Source organism: Cervus canadensis, chromosome 7, assembly GCF_019320065.1.
Source record: "Cervus canadensis isolate Bull #8, Minnesota chromosome 7, ASM1932006v1, whole genome shotgun sequence".
Classification (NCBI taxonomy): Eukaryota; Metazoa; Chordata; class Mammalia; order Artiodactyla; family Cervidae; genus Cervus; species Cervus canadensis.
This window is the reverse complement of record NC_057392.1, coordinates 13,075,003-13,099,654: the sequence shown is the minus strand read 5'-3', so window position 1 is coordinate 13,099,654 and position 24,652 is coordinate 13,075,003. Positions and strand designations below refer to the sequence as shown.

General features: G+C 48.5%; 1 protein-coding gene and 1 pseudogene across 1 annotated transcript in view; both read right to left on the bottom strand.

The window, feature by feature from the left end:
* The window catches only part of SLCO2A1 (solute carrier organic anion transporter family member 2A1), an 83,491-nt gene extending 61,980 nt beyond the window's left edge, over nucleotides 1-21,511 (bottom strand). Inside the window, exon 1 of the mRNA XM_043474372.1 lies at nucleotides 21,397-21,511. Within this exon, the coding sequence (XP_043330307.1) occupies nucleotides 21,397-21,492 (96 nt within the window). The 5' untranslated portion in view covers nucleotides 21,493-21,511. The remainder of the gene's footprint in view (nucleotides 1-21,396) is intronic.
* On the bottom strand, nucleotides 9,332-11,173 carry LOC122445314 (annotated as a pseudogene).
* Nucleotides 21,512-24,652: the final 3,141 nt, after the last annotated feature.

Sequence of the window (24,652 nt, the reverse complement as noted above, 5' to 3'; positions counted from 1 at the left end):
GGAGAGGGCAAGGTAGAAGACACTGGATGGGATCCAGCCTTCAGCTGATAGGAGAGGACCATCAGCCCTGCAGAAAATGCTCAAAACCTTTCTCGGAAAAGTTTCCTCGGGTGCTAGGTTGGACTGAGAGAGGAAAGGAAACTCTTACAGGAAAGGTCAAGGCAGGAGGCCAAGCAAGGCATGCTAGCCTCCTTCCCATCAGAAAGTACATTAGATAAAAGCAATCGCACATCCTTCCCTGGTACCCGCACCCTCAGCCACTTCCTCCCACCTCCGCCGCCCAGGGCCCCAGGGAGTGCCCAGGGGAGTGGGCCACAGGGACTTCTACTGTTGCCCTGCTGTCCAGAGGGGTCGTCCAGGGTGTCAAGGTCTTTTCTATGACGTGAAATGTCCAGTCTAAACACAGGAAGTGAGGGCAGGAGCGAGAGAAAGGGGGAAAGCAAGCCAATTTCTCAAATTCCCTGTTTACCTAGAGTAAGCTTTAAGCTATAAATACCACTAGTTAGAACACCCCTGATCTTGACCTCCGAGAAAATGTGCCATTTCCAAACAACCTGTGGGAAAAAAGAGTTTAAAATGGAACTCAGCCTCGCACCAAGCTCCCCTGGAGATTCTCCCAATTCCAACATGTGGCCACCATGCTCGTCAAGCCCAAGAAGGCTCTGTTCACCCCACCCTCCCCTCCCCACCCTCCTTTCTCCATGGGGTGCTCTGGGAGGCCTCCACTGGCCTGTCTGGAACGTTCCCCAATGTTCTTCCCATCAATTACGACTCCACATTAGATATTCACACTCCCTGGGAACCATTTCAATTTAATACGGTTACTTCCCATCAGTCACTTTAACGAATACTGTGGGGACAAGACTACCACAGCCGCCTCAGGGACCTCTGCTTATGAATCAGTGCTCTGATGTGTGCTTTGCCTCGGAGCAGAGGTTCTTGAACTTCAGGGCACAGCAGAGTGGCCTAGAGGGTTTGTTAAAGCAGTGTGCCCCACCAGCAGTTTTGGATTCAGTAGATCTGCAATAGGGCACAAGAACTCACATTTCTAACCAGCTCCCATGTGATGCCAATGCCGCTGGTACAGGGACCACACCATCGCCTCAGATTCGAGTAGGTCCCCCTGAACTCCAACCCAAATCCTTCTTTCCAGCATCTCCTTCCTGGAGACAAGGCCTAACCTCTGTGTAAACCCATTACAAAGGAATGAGGGTAAAACCGAGAGGCACACCCTTGCTTCCTCTGCCCTCCCCTTGGCCATCTGCCCATCTGGGTATGGGGTCTGTTTGCATGCTAAGGCTCTGTCAGCTCTGTCACGGCAGCCAGGAGCACCCCACAGATAGCTCTGACTGTGCACTTCCATTGGCCTCTCAGCTCCCTGGAACACCCCCACTGCCTCGCCTGGAGCTCTTGATGGCAAGTGCAAGGGAATGTGGTTTCATCATCCACACCTGGTCTGTTTGGCTGTGCTCTCTTCCAGCAGGTTTCAAGACTCCTGAATGAAATCATCAATAAGCATCTGTAGATGGGGAAATATTAGCTAAGTGAATACTTTACACCTACAAGCCACAGCCTTGGGGGCAGCAGATGTGAGCTCACCCCCCTTTCCAGTATCATGACCAACTCATGTCTGCAGCCCAGGGGGCTATGACCTCAGCAGCAGGTCAGAGACAAACATTAGTGGGCAGTGTAGGAAGGGTCGTCGAGATGTTGGTGATATACTGGGGGTCTGCTCTGTGGAGGGGAGGGAAGCACAGAGTAATGACAGGATTTTCACTGTGGGAAGGAGAAGATGCCATGCCCCATTTCAGGCCCCCTTGCAGAAGCTCACCCCTGCGTACCCATTCCTGCCATCAGTGATGTCAGCAAAGCCCCTCTGCAAATCTCTCCTTTTGCAGGCCTATTGCCCAGGGGTGCTCATCTCTCCTCCTTGCTGCTACATTCTGTTCCATACTTGTCCTGAATGTCACTGTCCTTTGAGCCTGTGACAGCACTTTTGCTGTGTCCATTTGGCTACGCTACAGTCTCCAGTTATTCAATCAAACATTAAACTAGGTGTTGGCTGTGAAGCAAATTTGCAGCTGTAATTAAAATATATAATGAGTTGACTTTCAGGAAGATTATCTTAGATAACCTGGGTGGGCCTGGTTTAAATAATCAGAAGACATTAAAAGCACGGTGGAAAGAGAGAGATTGATTCCCCTCAACAAGAGCTTTGGCCCAATGCCTGTGATCATCTTTTCCTGACTGCTTGCCCTGTGAATTCTGGGTTTGCTTATTCAGCCCCCGCAATAGCCTAGGCCAATTTCTTGAAATAAATCTCTTAACTCATATATCAATACATACATATGTGTGTTTGTATCTGCTATTGGATCTGGTGTGATTAAATCCTGCAGTAGACAAAATAAAGGCCTCCCAACACCTGTGTACTGACACTGTGCTTAGTTGCTCGGTCATGTCTGAATCTGTGCGACCCCATGGACAGTAACACACCAGGCTCCTCTGTCCATGGGATTCCTGAGGCAAGAATACTGGAGTGGGTAGCCATTCCTTTCTGCAGGGGGGAAATTGTAACTGCAGGTCAGAGAAATCACGATGCTGAAGAAAGAGCCCAGAAGTGAGCTACTTCCCTTTTCTTGAGCCTGGGTAGGAGACAGAAGTAAGGGACCCAAGTCAAATCAGCCTGTTGGTCGCTCAGTTGTGTCTGACTCTTTGCGGCCCCCCAGGTTCTTCTGTCCATGGAATTACCCAGGCGAGAATACTGGTATGGGTAGCCATTCCCTTCTCCAGGGGATCTTCCCAACCAAGGGGTCGAGCTAGGGTCTCCTGCATTGCAGGCAGACTCTTTACCACTGAGCCACCAGGGAAGCTGATGCAGGGAAGCTATACATGATATGTACAGGGATACTTTCTTTTTGTAAATTTCTGTTAGAAGTTACTATGCTTTCTTTATTTTGAGGTACTATATGTCTTATTAATTCTGGAAATTTTCTGTCATTTTTTTAAAATACTGTCTATTTTACCAATTCATTCTGTTCTTTTCTTTGGGCCTCATTTCAGACTTTATTTTTCCTGTTTCCATATCTCTTAAACTGCCTTTTATAGTTTTCACTTCTTTTTTTCTTTTAACTCATGAAACTATACTTTATTCAGATCTCATTGGGTTTTTCTATGTCCTTTCTCTGTCCCAGAATCCCAGCCAGGACACCATACCACATTTGGCTGTCTGGTCTCCTGTAATAAGACATTCAGACATTCCTAGTTTGGAGGCGTTATTGATCAGATATTTTGTAAAATGTTCTTCAGATTGGGTTTGTTGATGATTTTCTCAAGGTTAGACTGGGGTTATATTTTTCAGGGAGGAAGACCACTAACTGCTCCTCTCACCCTATTAGTTACAGGGTACATATTTTCAAGATAACTTATCACTGGTGATGCTAAACTTGGTCACTTGGCCAAGGCTGTGCTTGCCAGGTTTCTCCTCTGAAAGTGTCAGTTTCCACTTCTTTATTCCTCTGTGCTGCACTTAGGTGACTTTTCAACCCTATCTTCCACTTAATATCATTTAGTGCAGATGTCATTAAGTTAAGGACTTCAAATTGGGAACTTATCTAATCTATTAATTAACCAGTCATTGTATCTAATCTACTACCTAACCATTTTTACTTTCTATAGCTATAGAATTTCTTTGTGTTTCTCAAATCTGCTTGTTCCTTTTTCATAGTGTTTGCTCTTCCCTGGTGTTTTCTATTTCTTCTTACACTTCTTTAAACATGTCAGTATATATTTACATGTATTTATTGGCTCCACTGGGTCTTCGCTGCTGCACGTGGGCTTTCTCTGGTTGCAAGGAGTGGGGCTCCTTCTAGGCGCAGTGTATGGGCCTCTCTTTGTGGTGGCTTCTCTTGTGGAGTGTGGGCTCTAGGGCACGTGGGCCTCAGTAATCGCCGCACACTGCTCAGTAGTCATGGCTCCCAGGTTCTTAGAGCTCAGGCCCAGCTGTGGTGTTGCACAGACTGAGTTGCCCCTCAGCATGTGGAATCTTCTCAGACCGGGGATCAAACCAGTGTCCCTTGCATTGCATGGTGGATTCTTAACCACAGGACCACCAGGGAAGTCCTCAATATAATTTTATAGTCTCTTTCAAAGTGTACCATTATCTCAAAATCTTGAGGTGCTAGCCTTCCCCAGTGATATATTATATATGTGCTGTCTGTGGCTTATGGTGGGTCATTTCCTGTGTGACTGTTTAGTGTAAGCTCCTCTTCCCATGAGCACAGTCTTCTCTTGGGATACTTTTGGTCTGGATTGCAGAAGTATCCCTCCAGAGTGGTTTTCCTCTGTGTCTACCAGATAGCAAAGAGTTAGCACCAGTCCAGAACCAATTTCTTATGCTAATTTATTTGATTAGAGATCCCCATACTGTGTGGATAGTATACATTCTGCTTCCAAGTTCACGTGGCTCAGACTTGGGGTTTTGATTTCTCAGAATTATTTCACCTAGAGGTCCAGTTAGAGTTATGCGTCTTACCTCTAACCAGGTGGTGGGCAGAGTTTTTCTGGTTCCTTTCTCACCAAGGACCCAACTTCATGCATGAGTCTGTGTGCCAACACCCCATGTCATATTTGCTGCCTGTGAGATTACTAATACCCAATCTCCATCAGGAGTTTCTTGAGAGTTTCTTTACACAGTTTCCCCTCAATCCCTGCTACAGAGTCAGCAGATATACTGTTCATCACTTTCTGCCCCTGAAGATTTCACTTCCTTTCTTCCAAGTTCAGCACTGTATTCAAATATTTGATGGTATTCTGTTTTATCCAGAAACTCTAAGTATTTGTAATAGGAGGGTCCCATGTTATGTAAACCTGTCATATTGATGAAAACCACAATTCACTATAGTTCTCTCATCTTACTGCAACTAACAAGAGCCTTTGGAAGACAGGCCCCTCTGATTCATGGTCGTGTTCCCCATGCAGAGGTTAAATAGCAGAAGCATGAAGGTGGCATGTTAGAGTTCAGAGTACATGACCCCTGAAGTATTGAGCAGAATCTAGCTCTGTTTCTACCTCCTCCTTCTCACAAAACCCAATTCTTTCCCCTCTTATTTGACACATAACTTTGCGTCTATTTGTGCATCTGCCCACTGTTTGTGTCTCTCAGGAGGGCTTTGGACCACTCTGTTTTGTTCATCATTGTACCTCCAATGGTTGAGACTAGGTGATCAATAATCACATATTGCATGAAGCAGAGACATTACTTTGCTGAAAAAGGTCCATATAGTCAAAGCTATGGTTTTTCCAGTAGTCATGTATGGATGTGAGAGTTGGATCATAAAGAAGGTTGAGTGCCAAAGAACTGATGCTTTCAAACTGTGGTGCTGGAGAAGACTCTTGAGAGTCCCTTGGACAGCAAGGAGATCAAACCAGTCAATTCTTAAGGAGATCAACCCTGAATATTCACTGGAAGGACTGATGCTGAAGCTGAAGCTCCAATACTTTGGCCACCTGGTGTGAAGAGCTGATTCATTGGAAAAGCCCCTGATGCTGGGACAGATTGAGGGCAGGAGGAGAAGGGGGAGACAGAGGATGTTACGGTTGAATGGCATCACTGACTCAATGGACATGAGTTTAAGTAAACTCTGGGAGATAGTGAAGGGCAAGGAAGCCTGGCATGCTGCAGTCCATAGGGTCTCAAAGAGTCAGACATGACTGAATAATTGAACAACAATGAATAAATGAATGAATGACTGCATTTCAGGCAGCCGTCCTAACACCATTCCTGGCCTCAGAGTTCTGAAACCCCTGCTGTTTATGACATTAGTAGAGTGCCAACTTGCAAGCAGTGGTCACCAAATGACTCACGGCTAACCAAAATGATTGCGTGAAAGCCCACCCAGGGATGTCGCCACATTCTCCCAGGTATAAAACTCCAGACTCAGCACTGGATCCCAGGCACCCCTGAGCAGATGCTGTCCCACCCTCTGTCCTCACCACTCAGGCCCACTCTTCCTAAATGGCACAGAGCCCATCAGGTACATTCACTTCCCTAAAATGTTTGGCTAACCTTTAGGACTGGATTCCCAAGCTCTAAGCCAGCCTTTGGGAGTGGGCACCAGAACAGCAGAGAGGCCTCCTGGACAGAGACACTGCTCAATCTTCCCAGAAAAGAAAATGTTCCATAGGTTTGCCTCTCTTTAAGAACTAAGGTATTATTATCTTACTTCACCTTCATCACCGAGGAGCCATAAAACTAAAAAAAAAAAAAAAATGCAGTGGACTGCATGCACCAGGACTTCCCTGGTGGTCTAGTGGTTAAGAATCTGTCTGCCAATGAAGGGGACACAGGTTCAATCCCTGGTCTGGGTAGATTCCACATGCCATGGGGCAACTAAGCCCATGTGCCACAACTATTGAGCCTGAAAGCCACAACTACTGAAGCCTGCGAGCCTAGAGCCTGTGCTCTGCAACAAGAGAAGTCATGACAATGAGAAGCCCTAGCACTGAAACTAGAGAAAGCCTGCATGCAACAACAAAGACCCAGTGCAGCCAAAAAAAAAAAAAAATGCAGTGGGAGCAGTGACTGGCATAGGAATGGTCCTTGCAAACAATCCCATCCCCTGGCTGCCCTCCTGGCCGCATCCTTGGTCCACCCTCAGGGACCTGAAGATCTGCCTCCTCCTACCTCACATCTCATTTCACAGGCCACAGTGACAGACCTCGCTGTACCAGGCAAAGGTGGGTGTGGGGGGTAGCATCACAAACTTCAGGGCTTTTAATTGGTAGCTTCTTCTAATTATAAATGCGGGACACGTTTATCGTAAAAATATGGAAAACACAGAATGTCGCAAAGAAGAAGAACAAAACCATTTATAGGCTTCCCACTCAGAGAACTACCTCTGTTCAGGCATATCCTCTCCAGGTCTTGTGGATCTGGATCATCTCTTCACACGAATGTCCACCCTGCCACCTCTACTTAAGTTTATAGAATGAACTCTTCCCCCAAGTCAAAACTGTTCACAATAAATCTTTAAAACCTGACTTGTAAATATTTCATAGGCGGATGTCCCAAGATTTATTTACTGTCTTGCCAATTGCTAGATACACAAGTCGTTTCCTCACTATAAGTTTCTGAACAGATGAATTACATGATTAAGCATTGTTCAGCGGACTGGGTTTCCATTTATTCATTCAGGAAGGGTTTCTAAGCCACTTGATTGCTGCCCCCACCCCCACGCCAGGTCCTATTGTCAATGCTTATGTGCTGTGGGTGAGGGAAGGTGTAGCAAGAGAGGAAAACTGAGGAACACGGAATTTGGGGGTCACCAGTGTGAAGTTTGGCTTGGGAAAATAAAGCAATAAATATAAGTAAGCAGCCTGCTGTGTTTGTTGGTCTGGAGACTGAAGTAGCAAAGGCCTGGCTTGGCTGGTCGGGGTTTGTGGCGGGACACAAACTGACTCTTAAGACAGGGTCCCTGAACCCCAACTCTGTCACTGTGTGATGCGGCAGTTCCCACAAGCTGCCCGTCAATTTTCTCCACTCTACAACGTGGACAGCATGCACCCCACAGCACAGAGAGCATTTCTGAAAAGACCTGACCTTGTTATGTCACTAAATTTGGCACATACAGGTGCCCCCCAATGCACTGGCATTCACAACTACATATTCATATGCCCCATGTTTTATCACACAGATGCATCCTAATAAAATGCATTGGACTTTGTGGTGATAGCTCAGAAAGTCATAATTGCTGCTAAAAATGTGCTGGTGCCGAGGGTGGGAATTCTAAACACTTGTGACTTTAAGGTAAACCAAAACAGGCTTGACTAACACGTGTCCCCACTCCTTGTGAACCATATACACCTGTTTGTGTATTAAACTTACAGGTCGACTCATTGGACCCAAGCTTTCCCGGGACAGGGAGGCTAGAGCAGAAGCGAGCCCAGCAGGACAGCGTCCTAGCAGCAGCAGCAGTCTGAAAGTGAAGAGGTGGCCATGGCCCCAAGGCTCGCTTGTCCAAGTCAGTGACAAGGTCCAGGGCTGCAGATGGCCCACTAGCAAGGCCAGTTCTACATCACTTTGGCTTGGTCATGGGTGGGTGGGATGTGGGGGGTGCAGTCTGGGGTACAGGCAGGGATCCACAGGAATGTTCCCACTGGCATTAGGGCAGATGCCCTCCATAAGGGTCTCTGTCTCACTCTCTGGTGATAAAGTCAGGGAGTGTGGTCCCAGCGAGCCCCTTGTCTACTTGCTCCAGAGAGATGTTGCCCAGCTGGAGCCTGGAGGATGGACCCAACGACCTGTCCAGGGCTCTTCCATGCTTGGCAAGGATTCTCCATAAGAGCTCCCAAGTCAGGGAGAAGTGAGGGAAGATGGTGGAGAGAAGGCAGCGTGTGAGTAGGCCTTGGGTTCCTGAGGGCATAACAAACTGGCAGGGACTGATGGGGTGAGGGTGCCCATCATAGGAAGGTTTTTGCTGGTTCCAGGAAACCCCAGGCCCACCAGCCTCCACAGGGCCTGAGACCCCCTTGTGAGTGATGACCAGATCCAGTGAGGTTCTGATCACAGCTCTGTGATCCAGGACAACAACAGTTGGGGGCCACATCTGCCCCTCAGCAAGGCCCACCTTCAGGGCCAAACAGGCTTTTAAAGAGGGTAGCCCAGGCCCCTGGGGCTTTCTGGTTCAACCCAGTTAGAGGGACCTGTGGGAGAAGGAAGACTGCCCTTCTGTCAGACACAGTGAGGAAAGTGACCAGGAAGAGGGGTTCTGCTGGATCGGCTCCAGGGGATAGACACAGAAGGGCAGACGTGACCCCACATAGGAGAGACCTGTCTACTGCCTGTGGGGCCACAGCTGTTAGGCCTGCCTTGTGATGTGGTGAGATCCCCATCACTGGGGCTGTGTGAGGACATTGTCAAGAAGATTCCAGCCTCTTTGAACATATGAGCTTTCTCATCACTTTCAATTCTGAAATTCAGTAATTCTGAAAAGTGCAAAGGGCACTGTGTTTCTTTTATATGATGCTTTTGAACTGTGGTGTTGGAGAAGACTCTTGAGAGTTCCTTAGACTGCAAGAAGATCCAACCAGTCCATCCTAGAGGAGATCAATCCTGGGTGTTCATTGGAGGACTGATGCTGAAGCTGAAGCTCCAATACTTTGGCCACCTCATGTGAAGAGTTGACTCATTGGAAAAGACCCTGATGCTGGGAGGGATTGGGGGCAGGAGGAGAAGGGGACGACAGAGGATGAGGCAGCTGGATGGCATCACCAACTTGATGGACATGAGTTTGAGTAAACTCCGGGAGTTGGTGATGGATAGGGAGGCCTGGCGTGCTGTGATTCATGGGGTAGCAAAGAGTCGGACACGACTGAGGGGCCGAATTGAACTGAACTGATATGTTTATAACATTTTAACATTTAATAGAAACTATATATAATATTTTATTGCATCTTACATAAGATAGCCACTACAGAAACTTACATAGTCTAGAAGCAAGATGGATGGTTAAGAAGGGCCAAGTCCTGTGGGCTATTTTCTCAGAGGCTATAGGTCAGAGATCACTGAGGAGAGGAGCTTCAGATTACTCAGTTAGGGAAGAGGTGAGGAAAGGCTAAAATATAGGGTGCAGACAGAGATAACGAGCCACTGGGATCATCGCTATCCCAAGACTTGGGAAACAGCATTACAAAAATCCCTCTCCCCTTAGGCACAGCCCCAATCTCAGCAGCTATGATAGGAATCACCTACTGTCTTACTTGCCTGGAGTGGGAAAACATCACAAGTGAAAGACATTATTGGTCCCTGCCCCCAACATTTGGTTAGACTATATAGCATTCAATAATCCAGAAGAGAAACAAGGTGGCCTAGGTTATCCTTTAGTGAGAGACGGTCAGAAATACTTCCTTAGAGAATGGGGAATACAAATCCCCCAAAGTCAGCTGGTTTCCAAATCACATGGTCAACTGACACGGGTGGGTCCTGGCTTCCCATGTGCAGTAGCCACTCCACTCTGAGGCAGCGGTTGCAGAGGCTTTCTCAGAATTTGGAGATCCCTGTGATCAGCACCCATCTCCAGCCATCTGCACGTGGCCCAAAACGTCCGCTGGGCCTTCAGCAATTTCTTTGACCAGATGATCTTCAAGGGTTAGTGAAGGGTCAAAAAGCAAGGGTGAAAGAGGGCACTGCATACCATCACCCACAGCTCGGGCTCATACATCTGAGGCAACTTGAAATGCAATGGGCAGCAGAAAGGAGCCTCAGAATGGCTGACAGGAACTGGTTTCTTGCAGGGTACCAGCTCATGCCCCTGGCAGCATTAAAGAGAACCTGATATGTCGTCCTGACAAACATGAGTAAGGCAGTGTCTGGTCATTGGAATCCACAAAGGCCAAGCACCCCTGAGTGGAACGAGTGGTATGGGCCTCTTAGGCAGTAGCATGTGTGGCCAGCTTTCTGCGCTCCTTCAGCTTGCCTGTGTCATAAGGCTTTCATTCCAGAGCGCCGACCATACCACTGAAGACATTTTAGATGCTTTAACTTCTCTCCTTCTTTGGCCAGAACTCTCTCCGGGTCACTCAGGAGACTACTACCTAGAGCTTCTTGTTCCGCTTTGTAATTGTGTAAGTAACATTGCTTCTTCTCTTTGAGCAGATGCCGAAGTCATTTAAACTGGTCAGTGCACAAAAATTGCAAATGAATAAGCTTCTCACGCATAATCAAGGCCACTTCTTCAGCTATGTAGACGCCAGCACGTTCGAAATTTGGCTGGCTTCACTGCAGCTACATTTTGGAGTCTAAGACCCAGCTCTGTCCCAGCATGTGAGCTCAGCTGGCACAAGAATGTTTCACCCACCAGCCCTGGACTGGTCTTCTTCGCTTGAGCATGGAGTACCAGGGCATTCCCATGGGCATGTTCAGTCCAGAAGGACACCCCATCTTTCTTCTCAGGTTTTGGGGCAGCACTGAGACATCTTTTTCCATTTTTTTGCCTCTTGCAAGGCACACTCTTGTCTTCAAGGATATGCTGAGCATAACTCCTGCCCCACTAGATAAGGTTGCGAACATGGGCGATGAATGAATGAATAGCACAGGGGCTCCTGAGACCTGGGCACTGGGGTGATCCTCACTCGATCGGTTAGCAAGATGTGGATCTGCATCCTGGTTATACCAAAACCTTTGCCGCTGCGCCGCTCCACTCCAGCACTGCGTTTCTATAGCTCAGTTTTATCATTACTTGTATGGATTCTACACAGTAAGTTTAAAATGTTGTACAAGTCATAATGAGCAATGAAGGCAAGGCCTGGCTGGAGGACTTCCACATACAAACAAGAGGGAGAAGTGAGCCCTGCCACCCGTCTTCTCCTGGAAGCCTCTAGTTCCTTCCTGCCGTGAGGCTTATTTCCATCCTGGGTACCATCCCTGACCTGCCACAGTCTCCTCTCCCACCCTATAGTCAGGGGCTGCAAGGCCATTCTTGTAAAATGTCACAGCAAGGAAGGCAGTGGGGTGACCAACTTATCCCCATCTGCCCAGAACATCTTAGTTTTGAAACTGAAAGTCTACAGCCTGGGAATCCCCTCAGTCCTACACATATTGAGGCCATGGGTCACGCCGAGAGGCAGGGCACTACAGATTATTGTTTCTTGGAAACATGGGGGGCCTCTGAGAGAGCTGAGGGCAACTAGTGTCATCTGGGGAAGTGCCTCCACAGTAGACATGCAGTACAGGCTTGTGAGCGAGTGATGTTTAGCTCCCCCCACTTCCTTTGAATGCACTGTGAATAAAAGGCAAATCAGGACAATTTCATAAGGGCCTGGACACTGGCAGGAAGGACTTCTAAAACAGTTTAATTCATCCTGCAATCTCTCAGGCAGCCAGTAGGGCAGGACCAGTGTGGCACCCCCTCTCCCCAAGCCCACAGGGGCCTCACTGCATCCTCTAGCCAGCTCCTCTCCTGGGGTGTCCCACGGGCTCAGCCCAGGAATGGCCTGCACCCGCACCCCATACCTGTCCCACCGACGTTTCCTAGGTATCATTCCCTCCATGCCCAACAAGCTGGCTGAGTGAGTTAATCACATAAACTAGTTCTAATTTGAGGCCTGTGGTATCATTTCCCAAACTCTACCTGGGGTCATACCTGGAAGACCTGAGCCAAACATGATGTGGCTTCCTGGAGCACCAGTGTTACTACTACATTTGGGGGTAGACATAACATATTATTTGGAAGCAAACAGATATATTGTAGAAGAAAAATATAAAATTCCCTTGACTCTAGGATAAAATGTAAACTACTACAGAAACGTAATAACCACTGTTAGTTAAACCACATCTCCAGAGCCCACCTTCATCTCCTTGTCCTCCTCCAATGTGGAGATCTGGTCACTCCTTTAGAATTCAGGGCCAGCCACTAGCTTAATGAAGTCCCCCTGGTGCCATCTGCATTTTAACTGAGGCCTTCTGTGCTCCAGCCCAGCATCTCCCAAGGGTGTTGGATGGGACACACTTCAGAACATATATAGTTAAGGCTGATGTGTGGGTAAACAAAACTCATCATCGGGGCTCTCAGGTTCCTAAAGGACTTGGGTACACACTAAATCTTACAGAAAGGGTTAGTGTTCCCACATTTCTAGAGGCAGAGGTCAACACTGTAGGGGTCAGTGCCGATGCTGACCAGACTGAGTGTCCCACAGGTCACTGGGGTGACTGGGGTGACTGTGCCCCACAGTCCTGGGGTTATTGCCCCAGCTGGGGCTCTCTGCTCAACCCACAGCCTCTGTAGCATCTCCACCCAACAAGGTGACGAGGCTGGGGAGAGGGTGAGAGGGCTGATCACTGCACAGCATCATCCCATCCACCCAGCCCACAATGTAGCCTGAGTCTCTGGGCCTTGGTTTCATCCATCACCCCTGATCACATTTAATCCATTCCAGGGAATCAAAGTCCTCTAAACCAAGAGAGCTGAGATTAATTGCAGACAACCCAGCCAGCCCATACCCTCCTCTTTTGCCAGGTTTCAGAGCAGGTCTCCCAGCAAAGCTCAGATCCAACTGGCCCTACTCCTGGTCTCATCTCAATCAGCAACTTGATAGCATGAAATGGGAATCTGAGAACCTAAAAGGACCTAAGAGATCACTAAGCTCAGACCCAAATATTCATGGACAAGAGAATCTGGAACTGAGAGACATTCTGTGGCCATGGGAAGGAGGGGGCTGGGAGTGAGCTGACACCGGTGGGAATTCCTGCTTTGCCACTGACTGGATATGTGGTCTTGGATGCACCTAGATTTCAAGTATGAAATGGAAATGCTGATACCTCCCTTGCAGGGCAGTTATTACAAATAGAAAAAGTTTAGGAACATATATTGAAAAATCAAATTCAAGGGAAAAGACAACCATTCAGCTCAAGCCAGAAGAAAAGCTGGAGGATGTAAATACATAAGATTCCATCCAGTTATTAAAAGCAAGCTTTGAATCTGCTCTTAACTCTTCCTAAAAGGCAAAGGAGAAGGGAAACTGAGTGGGCTAAAAGATTTGGTAATCATACCATTGCAGGATGAAAATCAAGTTTTACATCATAGCAAGACTTTCTGTTTAGCTACAGTAATCAAGACATGGTGGTGTGGGCAGAGAGATATACACATACATCAATGAAGCATGATAGAAAACCCAGAATGGACCCACACAAGTATAGCCAACTGATCTTCGACGAAGACGCAAAGGCAATTCAATAGAGTTTGGACAGTCTTGTCAACAAACAGTGCGGGAACCATTTATTTGTTCCTAACCACAGGCAAAACAATGAAACCTTGACCTAAACCTCACACCTATACAAAAAATTAACTCAAAATGGGTCACAGACTGAAATGTAGAAAATGTATAAAACTTTTAGAAGAAACATAGGATTTCTCTTTTATGAGTTAGGATTTGGTGGGGATTTTCAAACAACAATAAAAGCAGGATCCATAAGTTTAAAAATTGATAAATTAGACTTTATTGGAATCAAAACCTTTTTCTCTGTGAAAGATTCTGCTGAGAGGATGAAAAGCTATAGACTGGGAGAAAATGTTTGCAAATAATATGCCCAACGAAGGACTTTTATCTCATATATGTAAAAAAAAAAAGTCTCAAAACAATAATTCAAAAATACAACAAGAAAAGGGACAAAATGTATGAACACATATTTCAGGGAAGAGGGTGTTGCTGCCGTTGCTGTTTAGCCGCTCAGTCGTGTCCGACTCCTTGCAACCCCGTGGACTGTAGCCTGCCTGCCAGGCTCCTCTGTCTCCCCAGGCAAGAATAGTAGAGTGGGTTGCAATTTCCTTCTCCACAGGATCTTCCTAACCCAGGGGTCGAACCTCGAGCTCCTGCACTGCGGGCAGATTCTTTACCAACCGAGCCAGCAGGGAAGCCTGAAGGGGGTATACACATGGCGAGGGAGCACATGAAAAGATGTTCAACAGCGCCAGCCAACTGGGACATGCAAATCAAGACCACATTGAGATCTCACTACACACCAACTCGAAGAGATAAAATACTCCTGGTTCCCTGAGACCTTGCAGAGGTCACCACCTCTCTCTGCCTCCATTTTTCATTTGGAGGAGGTTCTAGCCAGTGTTGACATTCTGTTATTGTATAAAAATGGGGTCCTCCAGTTTATTTTCACCAGTGGCAGTGCCCTTCTGTAGGGGAGGAATTCTTTCAAAAAAAAAAAAAAGGATAGCTAAAATAAAAAACAGTAACAACATCAAATTCAGTAGAGGAACTGAATTTCTCATACCTTGCTAGTGCAAATGTAAAATGTTATACCCACTCTGGAAAATAGCTAGGCAGTTTCTTTAAGAAAAAAAAATCAACAGGAAACTACCATGTGACCCAGAAAATTCACTCCTGGGCTTTTCAGTTCAGTTCACTTGCCCAGTCGGGTCCAACTCCACGGCCCCATGGACTGCAGCATGCCAAGTTTCCCTGTCCATCACCAACTCCCGGAGCTTGCTCAAACTCATGTCCATCGAGTCAGTGATGCCATCCAACCATCTCATCCTCTGTTGTCCCCTTCTCCTCCTGCCTTCAATCTTTCCCAGCATTAGGGGTTTTACCCCAGCAAACTGATAATTCATGCCCACACAAAAACCTGTACATGATTGTTCATAGCAGCTTTATCTGTAATAGCCCCAAACTGGAAACAACCCAAATGTCCTTCAGTAGGTGAATGGCTGGACAAATCATGATAACATCCATGCCATGGAACAGTATTCAACAATAAAGAGAAACAAACTATTGATACATGGAACAACTTGAAATGATCTCAAGGGCATTATGCTGAATGAAAAAAGCAATCTCAAAAGTTCACACACATATTTCATGATTTCATTTATATAATGGTCTCAAAATGACAAAGTTACAGCACTAGGGAACATATTAGGGTAGTCAGAAGGAGACCTCGGTGGCAATGGGATAGTCTTAAAGCAGAGGGATGGCAGTTCCCTAAATCTGTATACATGACTGAATGGCCTGGAACAATACTCACACATTACTACAATGTCACTTTCCTGTTTTTGGTCTTACATTGCAGCTATGTAAGGTGACCCTTGGGAGGAACCAGGTAAAAAGTACATAGGTCCTCTCAGCACCATTTTTCCTATAAATCTGTAATTATTTCAAAATAATCCTTCTTCCACTTGCTTCCCTGATAGCTCAGTTGGTAAAGAATCCGCCTGCAATGTAGGAGACCCCGGTTCAATTCCTGGGTTGGGAAGATCTGCTGGAGAAGAGATAGGCTACCCATTCCAGTATTCTTGGGCTTCCCTTGTGGCTCAGTTGGTAAAGAATCCACCTGCAATGTGGAAGACCTGGGTTCGATCCCTGGGTTGTGAAGATCCGCTGGAGAAGGGAAAAGCTACCCACTCCAGTATTCTGGCCTGGACAATTCCGTGAACTGTATACTCTGTGGGGTCTCAAAGAGTCGGACACAACTGAGCGACTTTCACTTTCACTTTCCACTTGTTAAATTCATCACCAGGAGACAAAATGAAATCCAGGAAAGGGCTTGAGGCACAGTCACAGGAGGAAAGATCTGAATAACCTCTGACCTCCACCCCACCCAGTGCCATAGTTTTCCTCCTCGACCCCCAACACACATATATTAAGCAGAGCAAGGTGGGCCTCTCAGGACAGACACCCTGGAGAACATAACATATGCTGTCCCATGTGTCAGAGAAACAGCCCAGGAAGGAAAGAGCATGTCAGCTCATAGGTGGATGAGGGCATTCTCTGGTCCAGGGGATTCTCTTCAGTGTCTCCCCAGGCATGGATTGCAGGCTGTGGGGACGTAGCACTTTCCTCTGGAAACTGAGAAGTTAGGCCCAAGCTGCCTCCCCACGGCTGGCGGTCAGAAGCCTCCGGACATTATGGACACAGGCCAGGACAAAGCACCCCTCCCTCATGTAGGGGGTCACCAGAGCCACTCGGGTCCAGCTGTGAGATCTCCTTCTTCCCACTGTTCTTCCCCCGCCTTCCACCCACCACGGACAGGACAGCCATTATTTCACTAAGCTGGGACCCTGGGTGTGAAAGTTTCAAAAATGTGGGCAGCAATTACCAATCAACCACTCCTTCTATAAGATAACCACAGTTTGGCTCCAAAAGTTTCATTTTAAGAAGAAACAGATCTCTTTGAGGTTGCCAGGATATGTTAGCCACCAAGGTTTCCCCTCACCTCCCCAACTCGTGCCCTATAAACACTGAATGAACCTGTTTTTAATTTGGAGCTTAGGCATTCTGGATGCTGAACTGCTCCCCCTGACAACAGCTGGTGAGCAGGTCCTCTACTTCTTAATTAAAAAATTATTTAATAAAAAAAGGAGTTAAAAAAATACAACACACACAGTAATTATTTCTAAGAACATGTGTTTATAATTTGTGTTCAATAACACAAATTAGCCTTATGTTACTAAAAAGCATTACATGTTAAAAAAAAAAAAAAGAATGCTGTAGGCAAGGTGGCTCAGTGCTAAAGCATCTGTCTCCCAATGCAGGAGATGTGGGTTGGATCCCCAGATTGGGAAGATCCCCTGGAGGAGGGAAAGGCAATCTACTCCAGTATTCTTGCCTAGAGAATTCCATGGACAGAGGAGCCTGGTATTGCAGAGAAAGGGAAAAATGAGGAATGAGTTTTTCTTTCCCTTTCCTGAGAACAGAGAAGATAAAGAGAACAGTGAACAGTCCCAAACATTCTTAGTTTTTACTTTTAACTGTTCCTAATCTGTACTCTGTAACTAAGCTTGCTTTTCTGCCCCCTAACTCTGCATGTCTGTAAATAAGTTTGGTTTTCTGCCCTCTAATTCTGCATAAGCTACATTTTGCACCTATTATCCTTTGGTTCTATGCCAATTACATCCTGTATTTGGTGCTCAGCTTTATAGCACTCTCTTGGCAGATCAACCCTCAGAAGTTTTCCTGTATCAGAAAGAAGGCCGAAGTGAAAATACATAATGGACCCAATTACTGGGCCACCAGACTGCCAGAGGCTACCTGAAGCCAGCCTGTGACTATTTTTGAAACAATGCAAGAAGAACAAGATTCTAACACCTTTGTTCCTCATCCCTGACCCTTAACTACAAGCGCTCATCTTATATAAACCCCTAGGCTGGATGGCATCACTGACGCGATGGGCATGAGCTTGAGTAAACGCCGGGAGTTTGTGATGGACAGGGAGGCCTGGCGTGCTGCGCGGTTCATGGGGTCGCAAAGAGTCGGACACGACTGAGCGGCTGAACGGAACTGAACTGAGACTCCTCATGGGGGGGACGGCACAATTCTTGAGGCATGAGCCTACTCGGTTACCCTCTCCGCCAGCTGAGGATTAAGGCCACCTTTTTATATCCTCCAAACTCTGTCTCTGTAACTTTTATTTGGCTTCAGTGGGCAGAGAAAGCCAAGATTTTGTTCAGCAATTGTGGGCTGCAGTCCACAGGGTCACAAAAGAGTCAGACACAACTGAGCAATTATGCAGGCACGCACGCAAGTCAGAGAAGCAATAGAGACTCTCCAGAGTAAATATCAATTGTATTGACTCCTGCAGCAGGAGGTACCAAAAACTCATCCCACGCCTGAGTGTCCCCAGGCTCTTGAAATGAAACCAGGAAGAACGAAAAGATCTGAACCTGTTAGTGCCTATACACATCTGAGCTGCAGCCACCGGTCAAACTGGGATATGTCACCAGAATCTGGAGAAACCCCTGACTGCTCGGAATAAGTACATCTGAGGTATCTCCATATGCTTATACAGAGCTAACCAACACCGTGCAATAGACAGGGCCAGACACACAGGGGTTAGGGTTTGGGGCTCTGACTCCAGAGGCTCACATTCCTGGTTCTTCTACACCCCACCCTTTCTATGTATCCACACCCAAGAGACCAGCCTCACAAAGCCTTGTTTTCCTCATCCTTAATGGGAACAGTAACAGTATAACAGTTGATAGAGCTGCAATGAGGACCGCATATGGGTAAACTATTTCCATAGTTCAAGTACATTCAGACAGATCTGTTGCTGTTAGCTACTATTGTTATTTTTTGGATATTATTATTATAAACGGCAGTTTCTCTTAACTATTAACCGTGTCTCACAGAACGAGGTATAACTGATGGAATAACAGACCTGAAATGACGTTTGTATGCTGAGTCTTATTTGCTGAGGCAAGAACTGACCTCACAATGGTGTCAATACCAGAAAGCCCAGCATGATTTACAAAGCTGTTTCCTCTTGCCTCTTTCCACATAATCCTTAGGAAGCCCTCCCCGCCCCCCCCCCCCCCGCCAGCCCTTGGAGGGTAGGCATTGTTCATATTACCCAGTTTTTTTCACTTAAGGACTCTGAGGCTCAGGAATGCCTCCCTGTGACACCTAGTTAAGTAAGGGAATGGCATGAGGCTTGGGTCTTAGTCCCCTTGTTTCATGCCTTTTCCCAAACCATATGGTATGTGGGGTATTGCAGGAATGTCATAAAGCCTATTGGGCTTCCCATGTGGTTCAGTGGTAAGGAATCTGTCTGCCAATGCAGGAGGATTTGATCCCTGGGTCAGGAAGTTCCCCTGAAGGAGGAAATGGCAATCCATGTCAGTATTCTTGCCTGGGAAAATCCACTCCAGTATTCTTGCCTGGGAAATCCCATGGACAGAAGAGCCTGGTGGGCTAAAGTCTATGGGGTTGCAAAGAGTTGGACACGATTGAGCGACTGAACACATGCACACCTAAAGCCTATTGGTTAATCTGTCCCAACAATGAGGAACCTAGAAAAATGATGGGTCCTCAGGTTGGATGTCCCCTGTTCCTCCCATAACACACATGTCACAAGACATGTACAGTCCATACCCCCTGGGAAGGAGCAGGGCAGCCACCAACCTTCTTATTAGGAGCAGGAAATCTCTCATCAAATAGCAAAGCCCCCAAAAGTCAGCAATGTCTCCTGGAAGAAAAGGCTTCAGAGAGTTTAACTAATGGAATTCCAGCCCCCATTGCCTTGAGATATCAAAGTTCCTACCTGTTTTCAGGCTGATAACGGAAGCTAAGTGGAAGTTGCTCCTAACTCTGGCCTTAGAATTACTATGGATTAAGGGAGGAAATGGTTTAAAAAAATCTGGTTTTCAGAGTTTAGTAAAATTTTCAAATGGTATGAGTCTTAAGGAGGCCAGTTGGCCTGGGTCCAGGCCTCAGGCACGTGTGACTAAATCATCAGCATGTGATAAATTATCTTATTTTAATAGATCTTCAAAGAAACTTCTGCCATGAACTCATTTATTTTAGAGACTCAGGGAGGGTCTAAACAGATCAATCTCATTTGGGGTTACCCTGGCTATGAGCTGTCCCTCCTGCTCCCAACACTAAGAGTGGTAAAAATAGAGGACTTAGCCTCAGTCTGGCTCCCTCCTGGGCCTCTTTCTTTTCAGACCACCTGATGATTGCTCTGGCCCTTTCCTCCCAATTCCTAATTTATAAACACCAAATTTTCCACAATTCTCTGCTGAAACCTTTCTAAACTTTCTTAAAATGGTGGGACCAAAACCACACACAGTGCTCTCATCAGGGTCTGGCCAAAGGTGAGGAGATTTGAGGATTATTTTAAACTCTCTCAAAATTTCTGACTTACTTACTTCCAACCATGGAATCAATTCAGCCTAGTGTGGTATGGGGAAAGAACAGCAGCAGGAGTGGGGCGCCCAGCTCTATTGCTCACAATATGTGTAAGTACACATATGGGTTCCACTGTGACCTCCAGATCCCTTTCTTTTGGACACAAAACCAGCCCACAGAGACCTTTATCCTCCCTTCATGTGTTCTGGGTTCCCCTTAATCGTACCACTGGAGGCTTTACCTACCCGAATCTGACTGTGTGACTGCCAGAAACAACCTGTCTGCACCATCTGCCCTGACTCCAAGGTAACCTGACCTGGGCTCCACCACCTCCCACATCCTCACCACATGAGGTGCATTCTGCGCTACCAGAAGAGGCAAAAAAGCCTGAGTGTGGATTCCACCATTCCGGTCCTCCTGGACCTGTGAGTGGAGGAAAGTGACCTCACCACACCACTGCCTACACCCAGCTTTTCTTCACCCACTCCCCATAACTTGCCAGGCACCTGCCTAGACTTTATTGAATAGACCAAAAGCCGGTGCTTTCCCGGGGCTATTTCCGGACCTGCAAAGCTAGTCCAAGACCTGCAGTGTGGGTTGCCAGCCTGGGGGGAATTCTTAACATTGCAGGCAGCAGCCCGTTCAGGTAGCAGAGCCCACGCGCTGGCTGCCGCCCTCAGGGAAGAGGAAAGCATAGTGGAGAATGGCTCTTCTGCCACCCACTCAAGCTGAGATGGGCTCTGATCTTCATCTCAGAGGGACCACAGCCTGTCCCCTACAAGGCGCCAGACCAGGCACTTCCAAGCCCACGCCCTTAACAAAGTAATTGCCACAGGAGCCCAAAAAGGTGTCCCGGAGATGTTCTTGTTCGAAGAACTGGGCAATTTCCCTACCTTAGTGCCAAGACTACCTGAAGAGAGTTGGCCCGTAAGCAGGCAACTTTCATCTCCGTTTCCTACCCTGAGGAGGGCGTGTGAGTAAGCGCACGCACACACACACACACGCACACGCACGCATGCACACACACATGCACACACACGCATGCACACACGCGCGCACACGACCAGCACCGCTTGTCTGGCAGGGCGCCCCCCTGCCCGCGGTGCGGGGTCCGCAGGGATGCGTTGGGGAGCGCAGCACCGACCAATGGACTGCGAGGGTGGGCGCCCACCCCCAGTGCCTCCCAGGCGCCTGCATCACCGACGCCGGGACCGCGCCGACCGTGCGCCCTGTGCGGCTCGGGCTCGACGGCCCCGCTTCTCCGCTCACCTTAATGTTGCTGAAGATAGAGCGGGGTTTGCAGCCGGCTCGGCCCTCAGAGGCGGCGCTACCCTGGCGCGCGTCGGGCTTGGACAGGAGCCCCATGGAGGCGGCAGCACGGGGCGGGAGGCCGGGCGAGCGGGGCCGGGGCGCCTGGGCTGGGGCGGGCGGCCAGCGGGTGGCGGGCGCCTTGTCGGTGGCCGGAGGAGACTGAGGGCGAGGGTGCGCGCCTAGAAGTTTTATAAGTGGCCGCCGCCGCCGCCGATGATGAAACGCGCACTCCCTCCTCCCTCTGCCTCCGGTGTCAAAGGCGCTGCGCGCCCCCGCCCCGCCGCCGCCGCCCCCTCAGACAGGTGTGACGCGGTGGCCGGCGGCGCTGGACCTCTTTCCGGCCGAAGTTGTCTCTGCGCCCGCAGCTGGGGGGCTGGGACCCGCAAGGCTCTACCGCCCCGGGAGAAGGTCCCGCCCGCCGGAGCGTGGGGGCGGGGGGTGGCGGGCCGGGGAGAGGTCTGCAGGGGGGAGCGGCCGGCTGCAGAGCGTGGGAGCACCCGGGGCGCTGGCGGGGCAGGGTGGGCGCCGCGGGCCCGCAGACTCGAGGGGGCCAGAGAAGGGATCGGCAGGGCTACGAGGGTAGGAGACAGGAGGCGGGGGCGAGGGGCGCTGAGGGAGCCAACGGGAGCCAGGGTGGTTGGAGGGGAGCCGACGTTTGTGAAGGGAGGGGGAGCTTCCGCGCCCCTCCCGATGCGGTCTGGGAGATTTACAGAGCCGGTCTCTGCTTGTTTGCACTCGCCGAAAACCTGGGCTCTCAGTTCCGGTGATGGTTCTGAGACTCGCTGAGGCTCTGTTTGTGTCCAGGACTGATTTATATTTAAACTGCTCTTTGCACTAGAGAGGGGCCGGGTAACAAAGGTGGAGAAGTGGGGGCCGCCCCGGGCTGGACCCGAGCCAAGGTAAACTGGAGGTGCTGTCGAGTGTCAGCATGGCTCGCTCTGGCCTGGAGTGTTGCCAGAAGGGTGGGAGTTGGGAGGAGCGGTGAGAGTGGGGCCGTGGACAAACGGGGTACACCCACTGATCTCCTTTTCAGGGCTGGAATAGAACAGACGCTTAATTTTTTTTCCCCAAGATTTTTTCCACCAGGATACACAGTGCTGGAAAGAGAAAGAAGGTGAGACTTCCAAGGGAAGGATAAGAAGGTTCTGCCCAAAGCAGCTGCAGTAAGAGATCTAGTTCTGGAGGTGTTTTTCCAGCTCCTTAATTCCTGTCATTCTTGAAAAGCCAACGTCTTCAAGCCACCCCACCCCCCACACATCCCCCCTCCCACTATTCCCAGGAAAAGATGTTCCTCAATTCCCAGGTGGAGAAGGCAATGGTGACCCACTCCGGTACTCTTGCCTGGAGAATCCCATGGATGGAGGAACCTGGTAGGCTGCAGTCCATGGGGTCTGGAAGAGTCAGACAGGACTGAGCAGCTTCACTTTCACTTTCACTTTCACGCATTGGAGAAGGAAATGGAAACCCACTCCAGTGTTCTTGCCTGGAGAATCCCAGGGATGGAGGAGCCTGGTGGGCTGCCGTCTATGGGGTCACACAGAGTCAGACACGACTGGAGTGACTTACCAGCAGCAGCAGCAATTCCCAGGAAGATCTGACTAAGACAGGAGCCACAGAACAGATGGAACACGTAGGTCTCCTACTTCTACCCAAGTCTTGATTGATGCTTTTCTGGGCCTGGTCTGGGCTGTCTGTGTCCAGGGGCTTCTCCTTTCCACCTGCAGCCCCAGGACCCTGGACAGCACAGCACACATCGCTGGAGGAAAAGCCACTGGACTGTAGGTGGCTTTGGGCCAGTTTGCTCACCCACAGATCAAGGGTCAACCAGAGAGGCTTTTGGGAGGCTGGCCCTGCAGCAGGCCCAGATCCAGAGGAGGCATGAAACTGCAGTGGATAGCAAGCCAGCTTGGAGAATTTGAAACACAAAAATGGCCCTCTACAGAGCACTCAGCGTGTGCTGGGCACTGGGCTCTAGCAGCCATGGTGGACTCCACCAGCATTCTGCTAGCACTCGCAGATGTGAGGCTACAGAACCCCAGCATTAGCCCAAGAGTTATTAGCACTGTTATAATCTGGTTTTAACAGATGATGATGAGGTGAACCAAAAAGAGTGCCTGGAAGTCATATAGCTCGTAAGCCATGAAGCTGGACCTTGCTTTCCTGACTCCAAAGCCCAGACTTATAGCACTATACCTTTGAAAAGTATAGCAGCCTCATTTCACAAGTGAGACCAAGCAGTTACCAGAGAAGGCCCAGGTCAAGATTGTGGTCATGTTAGGACTGCATCACTAGAGCATCTTCCTCACACATTGAGTGAAGCCTTGCTGTGGTCCTCTGATAGAATCCCAGGCAGAGTCAGTCTCTCCAACCCCACCTTGTCCTCCTTCATTAATCTTGCCTCTGCCCATTCTCAGGACTAGCATCCTCTTTAAAGGAAAGGTCTATTCAGATGCCCACAGATGGTTATCTGCCATCATCTACCTTTCCTAGGGGGAGTTCACCTAAATGTAGTGGAGACCCAACAGTTGGGCTAACTGAAGTTGGGACTTCAATGAGTTTTATTGGTCTTTCATAACAAGAAGACGTTAGTAGGTCTTCTACTAGTAGACGGTAGTAGGTCCAGAATCATGACCTAGGTCCCTTCAAGATTCTTTAGTGTGTGCGCTTCCCTGGTTACTCAGATGGCAAAGAATCTGCCTGCAGTGCAGGAGACTTGGGTTTGATACCTCTGTTGGGAAGATCCCCTGGAGAAGGGAATGTCAACCCACTCCAGTATTCTTGCCTGGAAAATCCCATGGGCAGAGGAGCCTAGAGAGCTACAGTCCATGGAGTCACAAAGGGTCAGACTCAGCTGAGTGACTAACACTTTCACTTTCTTCTCCTCATGGCTGGCTCCACTACCAGCTTCCTCTCCTAATTCCAGGGAGGAGGTGGAAGATGGAAAATAGGAAGGGACTGTGATCACATCAGGGAAGCAGATCTCTCCTGTGCATGCTCAACCACTTTTCCTTAAACCTTGTTGGCCCAAACTGGATCACATGGTCACCCATTAGAAGGAGGCTAAGAATTGTAGTTACTATCTGACTGCTTCCGTTCAGTGCCTACAGTAACCCATTTCCCCTAAAAGAACACCCTCAGCGTCTAAGATTCTTCTCAGATCCTTTGATTTCAGCAAATACTTCTCAGCACTAGAAGAAAAAAGCACAAGGACAGT